The following is a 13,860-nucleotide window of genomic DNA, read 5'->3' as shown; positions in this document are numbered from 1 at the left end:
TAAAATTCGTTTGCGCCGATAAGTGTAACCTAACGCCCCGACTAAAACCACACTAAAACCAACGAAGTTGCTAAACCAGTTGCTAAACCTTATTGCTTGATGTTAAATTTTATACATTTGTTTAATTGTTTACAAAATATGTTTACAAATTTTATTACGAATATAAAAATCATATGTAAACATAAACTCGGTTGAGTTTTTCTGCACACAATTATAAAATAACTATTCTAGGTTAATCAAATTCAAACACACAGTTAAGTTAGACTAATTACATTTACATTTACCTAATACTATATTTATAAATTCTCATGTAAAATCAAAAATATTTTTGCTGACTACAACTTATCCAGCTAGAAATTACGTATTTACGTACTAAATTATGTACCTCACTACAACTTATCGATCTAAATGTGGGTAAGATTTTAAACAGAAGAACAACAGACTCGTGCTATTTCGCTCATGATTCGCGCATGCAAAATAGCGGACGGACGCGCGTTACTATTGGCTAAGATATTTTAGCCAGCCAAAAATAATATTTCTGCGCAGGTACATTGGCGTAACTTATTAAAGTGGTAGTACTGTTTCTGCTTGTGGTACCTACCATGTTTGGTAACGGTGCAATTTCATTGATAGACAATTGGAATTCCCTTAAGATCATCTGGTCTGGGCTCTCTCTATTTCCTCAGTCACGTATACTATTTCGTACAGAATTGCTTCGGACATTGTAATTTATTTAAAGGCGCATGCCGATCACGTCCAGCTTTCGTCGCGCACGCAGCTATGGTCCTTTATGCGCCTCTAACGCTTCAGTGAGAATCCGTAAGGGCTTCTTTTTTACCATTTTGTTATATTGTTAAAGAATGAGTAACTCATCAGGTTTTTGACTATACCCATACAAAAAATCACGTCGATCCATTGCTTCGTTTCGACGTGATTGTAGGACATACCAACAAATTAACAAACCAACAAACACATTTTTGTATTTGTATTATGGGTCGGTATAATACGGGTCGGGATTTAAGATTATTATCATCACAAACAAACACATTATAATCACTTACGTTTTTAGCATTTCCTTCCCCACCACTTTAAACTAACTCTTCACTATACGGGCTTTTGTAATTCATGCCGTTTCACTTTTCCATAGTAATTATTTAAAAAAACACGTCGCTATTTGTATGCGTCGATACATCCGCAAAATAGTTCGTAAGTACGGACGATATCACCTCTTTATTTAATAAACCTCATGGTATTTTGTTCTTTAACTCTGAAGTTGTAAAGGCTTTATTGGCGTGTTATGTTTTTGTAATTTCGTCAGTTGGGTACCTAGTTATAATTAATCTGTCGCGTTACTACCGCCGCCATATATTTTGTCGTATTGTCCGCACGTCTATGGGGTGAAAGTCGTATTGATACAATGCTCCGTCGTAATGATGATGGACTTGTTTTATTTTCCCCATGGCTATATTTTATTCTTATATAATAGATTTACACTTAACTTTAGATACGCCTAGTGGAAAGGGATTTGCTATGCTTTGTAAGCCGGAAATCTATTTGGTAGAAGAAAAGAATTTTTCACCTGCATTATTTTATTGTAGGTTTATTCTAGTGCATTGCACTAAGAATAAAAAAGTTCGGCTTTGATTTGCAAATCTAGGTACCTATGTGGATCCAAATACTTAAATTTTTGCAAAGCAAGCAAGAAAATCGTGAAAATCGGCCAAAAAAAATTGTCACCTTCACATACACTTGATTCTTAGATTAACAGAACATAGTTATAAAATAATGATGTATTGTTAATTTAACGGATATTCCTTTTGCTATGAGAGCGGTGAAACCAGGCGTGGCCACGGATGCCAGTGACTAATATTAAGAAAATAAATAACAACTAAACAAAGGAAGCTTGATAAAAAACAGGTTTATTTTTCACAGGGTCTTAGAAACAATGAAATTTCCATATTTAAAAATGACGCTGTGATTCCAGGCGTTACACCGATTATACACAAAGCGGTGGTGAATGAATGGTTCATAGTGCTTGATATCGCTGTAAATAAAGATGCATTAAAAATATAAACATGCCTACGTGCAAATAATATATGGAAAATCTGACTTAATGATTGAATTGTTTCTTTCTTAAAACTAAACTAGGCTTCTACTTTTTAACCCCCAACCCAAAAAGAGGGGTGTTATAAGTTTGACGTGTGTATCTGTGTATCTGTCTGTGGCACCGTAGCTCCTAAACTAATGAACCGATTTTTTTTTTTTTCAAAGGTAGTTTGATCGAGAGTGTTCTTAGCTACAATCCAAGAAAATCGGTTCAGCCGTTTGAAAGTTATCAGCTCTTTTCTAGTTACTGTAACCTTCACTTGTCGGGGGCGTTATAAATTTTTAATTTACACTTGTTAACTAAACATTAAACTTTCGGGTCCATCGCCCATGGCACTGCACAAATATTATAGATTCGTTCGTTATTTGTCTTGGTAGAAAACATTTTGTATCCATTTCGTCAACTTCCGACGAAACCTGTGCATATTGTTGTTCTTGTTTAGCTTTTAGCTAATATAATGGAGTATAGATGCATAATGTGTGAACAATGATCTACAAAAAATTAATTAATAATTAATAAGTAAAAAAATACTGAAAGACCGGCTTGTTTGCTCGCTATTTTTTTAATATATTGAGTACAGCAGAACGAAATGTATTGCAAATTGCAATGACACTTTAAACAAATCTTTGACGGGCTCTTAGTCAACAATTTTTACGCTTGATAGTGATGACCATGAGTTGCATGTAGGCATAACATAATACGTGCTAAATTACTAAGCGCTAATACGGCTTAGATTTATACCATAGTTAATACTCGGCCATACATGGTGCATTCTTCTTTAACGCTATTGTAGAATAATAAACATAATGGCTAATGGGAAGTAACCGTTGCTTTCGGGAAAGCAGCCGGTCGCGCATCGCGCATAACATAAATAATAATGTAACTTGTAAATAATAAAATCATTGTACTTAAGCTGTGTCACCTGTGCTCAAGCATTAACTTAAAATTATTTTTTTGCAAAAAAAAATTAAATTCTCGGATTCAATTTCTGTTTGGAAATTAGTTTTATACTGAGATTTGATTTCTGGTTTAGCCTAGCTCTGGTCAATGACCCTCACAGTTTTCGTCTACGGTTCAAAGATCGCAACATGCTAAAACGAGGCAACTAACCTGTGTTATTAAAAAAAGGATCCCTTGCTATAATTACGTTTGAAAAATCTCAAATATCAGAAGTCCGCTGTTTTAATTCACCATTGTCTCACGACACCGGAGTAGATGTTGATTGTTGACATAATGATGAATAATTTGCATAGCGGATGTTTCGACTTGCCTTAATAGCGGACATTGAGCTGTAATCTTTTTGGAAATTCGTTTTAATCTTACTTTTAATAATGATCTTTCGACACCGAAGCCAGCGACCCGCTACACCGGCTTGTTGCCTCTAGATCGTCACTATTACCTATTGCAAAGACCTGAGCTTCATCATCATCGTGATTAACCCATCGCCGGTACAGTATCTATAGTACTAGAAGAGTTTTCATAGTTTCAGTTACTAATATGCCGCCCGCAACTATCACTGAATTAAAACCACTTTGACATTTACTTTTAATCCATTGAAGGTTTCCTACGAAATATTACTTTTATATCACTCAGCACTGTAGAACCAACAATGCACAAGTGTAAATTAAAAATTTATAACACCCCCGACAAGTGAAGGTTACAGTGACTAGTAAAGAGCTGATAACTTTCAAACGGCTGAACCGATTTGCTTGGATTATAGCTTAGAACACTCTCGATCAAGCCACCTTTCAAACAAAAAAAAACTAAATGAAAATCGGTTTATTAGTTTAGGAGCTACGATGTCACAGACAGATACATAGATACACACGTCAAACTTATAACAACCCTCTTTTTGGGTTGGGGGTTAAAAATGAATTTAATGGTTTTCATTTAGTAAGATCACTCACTGCTTAGCAAATCACCCCGCAGAAAAGGTTGTAAGTAGTCAGACGTCAGTTAGAAAGCTGTCATTGGTAAAAAAAGAGCAGGCTTATCAATATAACAGTTACCGCTATTCGGAAAAACGACCAGCAGAATCGCCCACCCTAATAACAGCTCTACATTAACCATCGGCGGAAAGTGGAATAGTTGAAGCACAAAAAGCGTAAGAAACCGATCAGTGCAATAAGACTGCAGCCACCGTGCGGTTATTGCATCCTATTAGGAGTAACTGGAGCGCGCTTGCTGCACGATAACTCTCCATCCGAGCTTATGCCGTTATACCTACCTGTTACTCAGAGACCGCCAGTAAATTCTGTCCTAGAAGGGGAGTTGGAGACTGTTGACTCTTAAATTATGTGCGACGATCAGCGAAACAGTGCCTTTTCTGACGAAGATTGGTAATCGATGCGAGAACTGCTTGATGTATTTAATGGGTGCTTAGATTACTCAACTAAGGCAAGAGCGAACTAGAGTGAACTCTCAGTTTGATCCTGAATATGTCAAATATTAGGCTATGGTGACGTAAAGAAAAGAAAAATAGGGCTACTTTATGGCTACCTGCGTCGAGTGTACTGATAATACCTTTACCCACGATTCTGTAGCGCCTACTGTCGCGATTCAGAATCGCGTTCAAGATACGCGCCCTTGTATCGCTTCGAAAAAGTCGTCGTAGGCGATGACCGGTGTAATTTATCGGGTTATTCTTTGACTTCATAAATCCCTTTAACAGGGCTCTCTCCGTCAGTCGTTTCATACAATCGTAGTTCCAATTTCATTTGAATATTAAGCAACCAAAGTCCATGAAATTTTGCAGACATATTCTAGAAACTAATATCTGTGTCTGTGGTGTTTTAGATTTTTCTAAAAATATGTAGTTTTAAAATTACAGGGGCTCAAAGATTTGTATGAAATTTTTTAAGACTGCGTAACTTTGAAACCGAATATTTTAACAGAAATCTGGAAAACCACAGACATAGATATTATTTTCTAGAATATGTCTGCAAAATTTCATGGACTTTGGTTGCTTAATATTCAAATGAAATTGGAACTACGATTGTATGAAACGAGTGACGGAGAGAGCCCTCTTAACGATTTTTTTTTTGTGTAAAGTCAAATCTATTGATGATGAAGTGTATCTCTAAAGTATCTAATCCAAATGGCCTGTTTGATGGACAAAATTACTAAATGTTAAAGTGCGTTGGATATTAATTACGTTATTTAAATCGTAAATATAACTAAGTATGAATTATTACAGTTAATTGATAATTAATTTAAGATCATTATATCTTTATCGAGAGTTAATCGATTGGTCGTTACGCGTAGAAATTACATACTTTTATTGCTTACATTAAAATGCTTACAAATTGAATCATATTTACAGTGATTATAATATTAACTGGCGCTAGGTTGATTACAGTTAATGTTTATATTCAGCTGTCTGTTTATTTGTGTATTAATGAACATTATAATTCTTGCACAAATGTTGAGAATGGGATCTTATTACACGAATTATAGTATCAATTCCACGTCACGTGTTTGACTAATTGCTCAATTGTTTGAATAATGTTATTATGTAATTAACAACCTAGAATAAAAATAGCAAATCTTTACTTTGATAGCATATATTTAGATCTATGTAACGTACGTGACGAAGTTCACTATGATGTAAATCGAGGATAAAATCGCAGGCATCAGCTTAGTTATTTCATATACTTACTTGTCTATTTATCAAGACCTTACAAGTACGTTAATTAATAATGTAAAATTGTAAACCTCAATTCCTATAGGATTTTTGAAACCCTAAATCCACGTAGATAAAGTCGCATTTATCAGTTTAGTTATTTAACATACTTACGTTACTATTTATCGAGAGACTTTTCTGGTACGTTAATGAACAATGTAAACCTCGCATGTTTTACGATCATCCGTAAACGTTAACTATTAATAAAACGAGACACCGTAAGGTAAAGAAGACATACACAAGTTCTAATAGAGCCGCAATAGAGCTCGTCTAATAGCAATAATAAACAATCATCTCGGTGTCGGTTTGTGCGTCAGGTGCTATTATGCTCCTACTGCTAAGTAGGCGAACTAGGCCAACTATGTATTGAGAGCCCGTTCACATAGCGTCGTCGGAGATATAATTCACTTTATTGTCAATATGTATTAATTTTTATTTTACCTACTTTGGGAATGAATAAATATTTTCATTTTTCGGAAAAGCTAATATATAATACATTCCCAGTTTAATTACCTGCGTTATTGCAATTTAGGTGAGTAAAATAAAAATGAACTTGAAGTACAAGTAAAACTCAATTAGAGTATCTAACTTTTAAATATTTTATTGGTTACCTACCAATAAAATATTAGTTCTGAAGGTTCAAATATCTTTATTCAAATCGGTGCCTATATGCTATGCACTTTTCAATACGTGATTTCAGTGCTTACTAATTTACTCATGGTTTGGTCCGATCGTAATGAATTACCTAGATGAAAAAGGACATTTATTAATGAATAGAGTATATTATTATTCATGAAATTAAGTTACGTGAACAGATATTAATAATAATAACTAATAACTGTGCATTTTTCAAATTGCCTATCTATGAAAAAAATTGTAAGGTCAGACAAAATCGATGGGACATAATGTAAACGCGCTCTCAGTCAACAATAGAGATGTTGGTTGTTGTGGAAATAGAGTGGGTCAGTATCGTTAATGTTTACTTTGCGCGTGACAACAGTAAAAGTAAAAAGCAAACGAGCCTCATCTAGGCTTCAATGCGGCTTTACTACTAGGTCGTGACGATGATACTTCTGACTTGTAAACCTACTCTAAACCAAAAATAAAACCGGCCAAGTGCGAGTCAGACTCGCGCACTGAGGGTTCCATACTCGGGTATTTTTTCAACATTTTGCACGATAAATCAAATACATAAAAATAAATAAAAATCTGTTTTAAAATGTTTACGTAAAGTCTTTTCATATGATACCCCATTTGGTATAGTTATCTTACTTTGAAAATTGAAAGACATTTTAATTTTTTTTAAATGATGTAACCATAAATTCGCGGTTTTCAGATTTATTCCTGTACTTGTGCTATAATACCTACCTACCTACCAAATTTCATGATACTATAGGGTACTTCCCGTTGACCTACAACGGGAAGTACCCTATAGGTTTCTTGACAGACAGACAAGACAACAAAGTGATCCTGTAAGGGTTCCGTTTTTACTTTTGAGGTACGGAACCCTAAAAACGTAGTAAAATGGATATCGTACCCTCTGCGAGTTCCTAATATCAAAATTCAAAATATTTTTATTCAATCAAACTTTCACAAGTACTTTTGAATCGTCAAATGCATATATTACCACTGGTTGGGAATGCCTTTCCCACCGAGAAGAACCAGCGAGAAACTCGGCGGTTGCTCTTTTCAAAGATTTGATATACAATAATATAACATCAGAAGCTCCAATACAAGTGCAGAATAACAGAACTTACGAGTATATCGATATTTGATAAGAAGTAATTTAGGCGCTATGGTGGAACACAAACAATCTGATACAAACATACATACACTGACTGCTAAAATCATAAGCTTCCTTTTGCTATTGTTGTAGTCAGGTAAAAATCTAGTTTCAAAGAAAGTTATTGAAAACATAAACTACATTTCGCTTATCATAATAGTATGAGGCTGTTGTCACGTATAGTAGAACAAAATTAATAAAATTGTGTTACTAGCATTCCTAGTAATCTCTAATCATTGCCTACTTTGTATTGGGTTGTATAAGAAAGATTACATCTTGAAGATTGTACGCGTACGAGTATGTAATTAGTAATTACTAATTACTAATTACAGTAACTTACGCATTAACAGTTTTGTATTAAGACATTATGAACGCTTTAATTTACTTTTACGTCATAATAATAATAAAAACGTTTGTTTTAAGCATACGTTTTTATATGTAACGCAGATTAGAGGCGGAATATATTTTGTTAATTATAATAATTACTAGATGATGCCCGCGACTTCGTCCGCGTGGATTTAGGTTTTTGAAAATTCTCGTGGGAACGCTTTGCTTTTCCGGGATGAAAAGTTACCTATGTCAATTTCCGGGACGCAAGCTACCTCTGTACCTTTCATATAAATCGGTTAAACGGGTGGGTCTTTGAGAATCCCGTGGGAAACCTTCAATTCTACGGGATAAAAAGTAGCTTATATCCGTCCCCGGGATGTAATTTCATCAAAATCGGTTCAACTGTTGGGCCGTGAAAGCAGTGACTAGCAGACAGACAGACAGACACACTTTCGCATTTATAATATTAGTATTTACTTATGTGTTGATAAACCTTACGTAATTTAAAATCTTGTGACCTTTCTATGGCCACTGCCGGACATGAATCTTTTGCAAGGACTTTCACATAACACGATATTATCTAATTTGACCTTCCTAAATTCCAATCAAAATACCTCTAAGTATACTAATATAAATGCGAATGTTTGTTTGTTTGTTTGTTTGTCCTTTTGTCACGCCCTAACTAAGCAACCAATCGACTTGGTTTTTAAGATAGAGATAGTTGAAACAATGGAGATTAACATAGGCTCATTTTTGTACCGGAAAATCAAAGAGTTCTCACGGGACTTTTAAAAACCTAAATCCACGCGGATAAAGTCGCGAGCCGGCTAGTATTATTATAAAATGCTCTCCAGATCGAATGTCGGCAATAGCAACTAAACTTGAGGCAGACTGGTGACTACCTACTTACCTGTATTTACTTACTAATATTATAAAGAAGGTTTTTAAGTTTGTTTATATGAAATAATCTCTGCAACTACTGCACCGATTTTGAAAATTCTTTCTAAAGCTACATTATATTCCTGAGTACCATAGGCTATATTTTATTTTCAAAAAAATTAGAGATTCGAAACGATCGATGAAAAATCAGGCGCACGCACGACCGACGGCTTTACGTGCTCTTCGGGGCACGGGGGTGACGCATCGCCAACTTCTTAACTCCGGGGAAGTAGGTACCTAATGAGAATTTGTCGTCAGAAAAATCCATCACCGGATTTTGGCTCGATCATATTAATGGATTATATTTTATTAATGTTATATTTCTAATTGTTACAGATCATGTTCCGCGGCGGCGTGGTGGGCGAACTGGACGCGCGCCGCGACGCCGCGCTCGCCCGCGTACTGGTACGACTGCAGGCAAGGGCGAGGGGCCTGCTCGCGCGTCGCCGTGCCCAGCGCTTGCGTACCCAACACACTGCGGCGAGGTACGTGTTCAAGAGTTTGTACATCAGTTTTCTACAGCTCATTGGAGGGAAACTAAAACCACTTGATGCTTTGCTCACTTGCGTCCTGGTATGACTGCAGGCGAAGGCGAAGAATTGTTTGTGTACCTAATTTAGTGCAGTGGGATACGGGTATAGAAAGTTGGCCTATCAAACTAAGTACTAGGTTCTAGTGACCAAAATCAAATAAATGTGGACGAGCGCCGCTGGTACTACGACAGTCGAGAAGATGCTCGCGCAAGTGCTCAATGCTTACATACACAACATACTGCAGCAGGCATTAGAGTTGGCATCACAAAAAAGAGCCTTGGCCTTGACTTTACGTGTTACCTATATAACGGATCACAGCCCGCGACCCGCTCCGGCTTCGCTCGGGTATAATTTCCGAAAATCCTCATTTAGTGGGTTCTACATTGTAGATAAAAACCTCATTCAAAATCTCCACAAAATTCCTCCAATATCTGCCGCTTTACCCCGTACCAAGATTCTGTAGGACATAATTATACTGTGAAAATAGGCAAAATATACAATTTTTGCAGTTTCCACGTCAGTTATCTGTCGAATCTTTCTGACAGCGTAAGCAGCAGAGCTGAGTTTACCAGCAAGTGTTGATATATGGGCGTTCCACTGAAGCTTTGCATCTAAAGTTATCCCCAGGAACACAGTGGTCTTCTTCACTTTCAACATATCATTATTTGTCATTAATTTAATGTCATTTGTCGCCTTGGTATTGGACAGTGCGAATCCGACACACTTATGTGCATTCAAAAGCAAATTGTTAACAGTAAACCAGTGAGTGACCTGAGATATATTATGGTTCTATTTACATCGTTAAAATTACTAAATATTTATCTATCACTACCAGATGCGTCCAGCGCAACGTGCGAGCGTTCCTGGCGGTGCGCGATTGGCCGTGGTGGAGACTGCTGGTGCGAGTCACGCCGCTGCTGGCGGTGCACCGCACGGAGCACCGACTCAAGCAGGCACAGGTAACCGTTATAGTAGATTATAGCTATAGTAATAGACCGTGGTAGATTTCAATACTAAAGTATTGAAATCTCCATATTTATTAGGCTTCTAGCGTAATGTGCGAGTGTTCCTGACGGTGCGAACTGGCCGTGATGGAGTCTGTTGGTGCCATTCACGCTTCTGATGGCAGTTGGAGCGCTAGTCGTTCATACAAAAAGATGTTGCAACACATGCCGGAAATTAGATAATTTCCGGCATGTACAAAAGTAAAGTGACGTAGGGTTGAGCAGAAACATCAACTTTCATCTGAATTTCACAACCGAATTTCAGGAAAATTACAAAAGTTATAAAATTGTACACCTAAGATGTCCTGATTATGTTGAGTCGTAAAATTTAAATTACTACCTGCCAACTTATTTAATTACTATAAGTCCTTCAAGTAACTTTGAGTAGTAGACCTATGTACGGCCGTGCATGATTTATTTAAGTACATAAAATATTATAAATAAAATAAGTAGGTAAATAAAATATGCTAAGTATTCCAATAGATGAAGTAGGTATTCATAATAAAATAATGTTAACATTCGATTTAAAGCAGCAAGTTGCCGCGCCATTTGAATTTAAAGACTCATTTCACGCTCACCTCTGACCAAAATAAACAGAAATTGTAATTACGCTCAACATAAAGGAAAGGAAATTACTTCATATGTATAATTAATGGTACGGTCAAAATGCAATCGCAGACGCGTAAAGTACACCGCATCACTAAAGTTGAACACCTGTAATTTGTACTGTACTGAAATTAAACGACACTATAAGTGAAGTGAATGCGCCGAGTGGCCGTCCGTACGAGTTCCCAATAATAATTACGCTTGCACTTTCTCCACGGGTTTTTTCTTTGGTCTTGAAGTCGACGCAGGCGGCAACTTGTACCTAGACGGAATGTCGTCATGCACTGCGGTTGTCGGTAAACCGAAGATAAGTAAGCAACGTGGTATTATGTGAAACCTGACGTTGTAATGGGTTCCTGTGGATTTTATAGGACTGATTTTTCAATCGTAAAATAAACTTAAGGTCCAGGTGCATAACAGGCGGTTACAGTTATCGTTAAGAGAAGTACTTAACCCTAGCGCGCTCCCCAGCGCTTTCCGTAACGTAGTTTGGTTTGAATATTAACCAAGCAAACTCAATGGTTGTAGACACGGTCTAAAAGGAAATATCTGTCTGTAGTTCGCCAGATTTCCATTAAAATATTTAGATTCAAAGTTACACGGGCTCGAGGATTTATTTAAACCTTTTTATTTAAACAAAAAGAATATAAGCCATATTCCCCTGCAATATCCTCCTCCTATTCCTCTTTCCCCTCAAACTAAGTGTATAAAGTTTGTGCTAGGAGTAGGAGTAGGTTAGTATTACGTTACAGTAACTGTTAAACTTTGCCCGTCAATTAAAGCAAAATGGGTTTCACAATTCTGTACTCCAAACCTTATCCAGAGGTTATGACTTATGAGCAATCGCGCGGCCGAGTTTCGTTCATCTGCTAGGTACAGAGACTTCCTGCTTTTGATAGAGATTTTAAAACAGAGGTCGCTGACCCGAGATCGAAGTTCCTCATGATCGTAATCAACGTGATCACGTTCGTGTAATAGTAGGAAGAGTGATGAGTCGATGCTTGTCGCGTAACGACTCATTGTTATCGACGGTATCAGCTTTTTACAGGAAAACTGCTTTCGGTTTCAGGAAACATGTAAGTACTTAGGTATTATATATTAGGTAGTATCGACTCGAGAGGCAAGTTCCGCCTTTATATGGTAACATTAGACATCTTTCAGGTTTCTCTAAAAGGACTCACTGACGTTCATGAAATCTGCGGATTAAAAACATTAATTTTATATTTTAGCTACTATAGTTATTGTACAACTGAGTCGAAATATCAGCAGTTAAAATACTAAACTTATCGTGCTATGTACCCGTTTTCTACAATGTAAAATGTCGTTAAACCACGAAATAAGCTTAAAATCGTTAAAAACATATTGTACTTAACTATCTTGTGCTTTGAGTGGCATAAAACTGGACAGGTGAAGTGCCACATGATAGTTTAAAATTTAAATATCATAATCTCATATTTACAGTTCTATTAATCTGTAATGCTGTTGGAGATTGAAAACACGTACAATTTATTATATGAAACATGTTAACTCCGGACCTCACACCAGTTAATCAGCGAAACCGGTTTATTATAGACCGTTTATCTAACATCTAAATGCGCTGTTTCCGGCTTCAATCTTGTGAACAAATTGGCCCTACGTGTACGAGTAGGTATATAAAGACCAGTCAAGTGCGAGTCAGACTTGCACTCGAAGGGTTCCGTATGCATCGTACAAAATATAACACTTAATATGTGCGACACAGCAAGCTAATGACGGACAGCGCCGTATTATATATGCGATTTGGTAAACTAATTATTTCTTTGTGAACACATTTTAATTTTTTTGTGATGTAACCAGAAATTCGTGGTTTTCGGATGTTTTCCTTTATATGTGCTATAAGACCTCTAGCTACCTGCTAAACTTGATTCTATATCAATGGAAAGTATGCTTTAGGTTTTGATTTCCTTGACAGACACAACAGACAGGCACAAAGACGCGTCTTATAAGGGTTCCTTTTCCCTTTTGAGGTACGGATCCCTAATAAACTAGTTGACCCTCCCCCGGCTTCGTATGGTTGGGTTTTCTGAAAATCCTTTTCTAATAGCGGTCTACGTTGTAGAGAAAACCTCCATGCATAATCTCAAATACAAACATGCAAACTATGGAACTTAGAAACTCCGTACTGAATCTCACAAAGCTTATGTATAGTATTTTCTAGCTTCAACATACAAAAATTCTTTGAACAGTCTCCATTTATGACCATTAACTTTAACCACATCCTGCCGATTCAGCAACTGTAGGACGCGACGTTCTGAGCGTTTAACCGATTTAGCTGCCATCTCTCATTGCTTCCTGTTAGCGTAATCTTGTGAGAATTATTTTGATCTCAGCTTAGCAGGGAAAATCTGAATATTTAGGTAGAATCTACTAGATTCGACCACATGGATTCAGATTTGTTCAAATCGAGTGGGAACTCTTTGAATTTGCGCCATAAAAAGTAGCCTATGTCGGATGCAAGCTCTGTACACTTACCTTTCAAAAAAATCGGTTAAGTGTATGGACCATGGATGGATGGATAACAGACAGACCGACTCAATTTCGCAATTATTTAGTATTGATTTAAGGACGACGATTTAACTTAAAAACTCGAGTTTTGTTTGTTAAAATAAAACTTAAAAAAAAAAAACTTTAGGTAAGTAACTATAACTAATAAACACGTCGTATAGGTACTACAAGTAAATAATCATACGAAAAAAAAAATACTTTGTAAAACTATAAATTTCAATCTTAGATTAGATGAAGCTTTTTTACGAGCGAGTAAAGTGAAAGACAAATCCGACGTTAATATTGATGTTAGATCAATTTATTAATCAGATAAGTAGGCTCTGCCCCGGGCG

The 13,860-nt window shown here is 36.5% G+C and overlaps 1 protein-coding gene across 7 annotated transcripts in view; it reads left to right on the top strand.

Moving 5' to 3' along the window:
- The window catches only part of LOC123871009 (unconventional myosin-XVIIIa), a 208,656-nt gene that overhangs the window by 156,467 nt on the left and 38,329 nt on the right, over nt 1-13,860 (top strand). For all 7 annotated transcript variants that reach the window (XM_045914527.1, XM_045914526.1, XM_045914529.1 and 4 more), the window contains 2 exons: nt 9,178-9,326; nt 10,210-10,333. In XM_045914527.1, the coding sequence (XP_045770483.1) occupies nt 9,178-9,326; nt 10,210-10,333 (273 nt within the window). The remainder of the gene's footprint in view (nt 1-9,177; nt 9,327-10,209; nt 10,334-13,860) is intronic.

The sequence above is a fragment of the Maniola jurtina genome, chromosome 13, assembly GCF_905333055.1.
Source record: "Maniola jurtina chromosome 13, ilManJurt1.1, whole genome shotgun sequence".
NCBI lineage: Eukaryota > Metazoa > Arthropoda > Insecta > Lepidoptera > Nymphalidae > Maniola > Maniola jurtina.
Note: the sequence above shows the minus strand (reverse complement) of the source record. Positions and strands in the feature narration are given on the sequence as shown.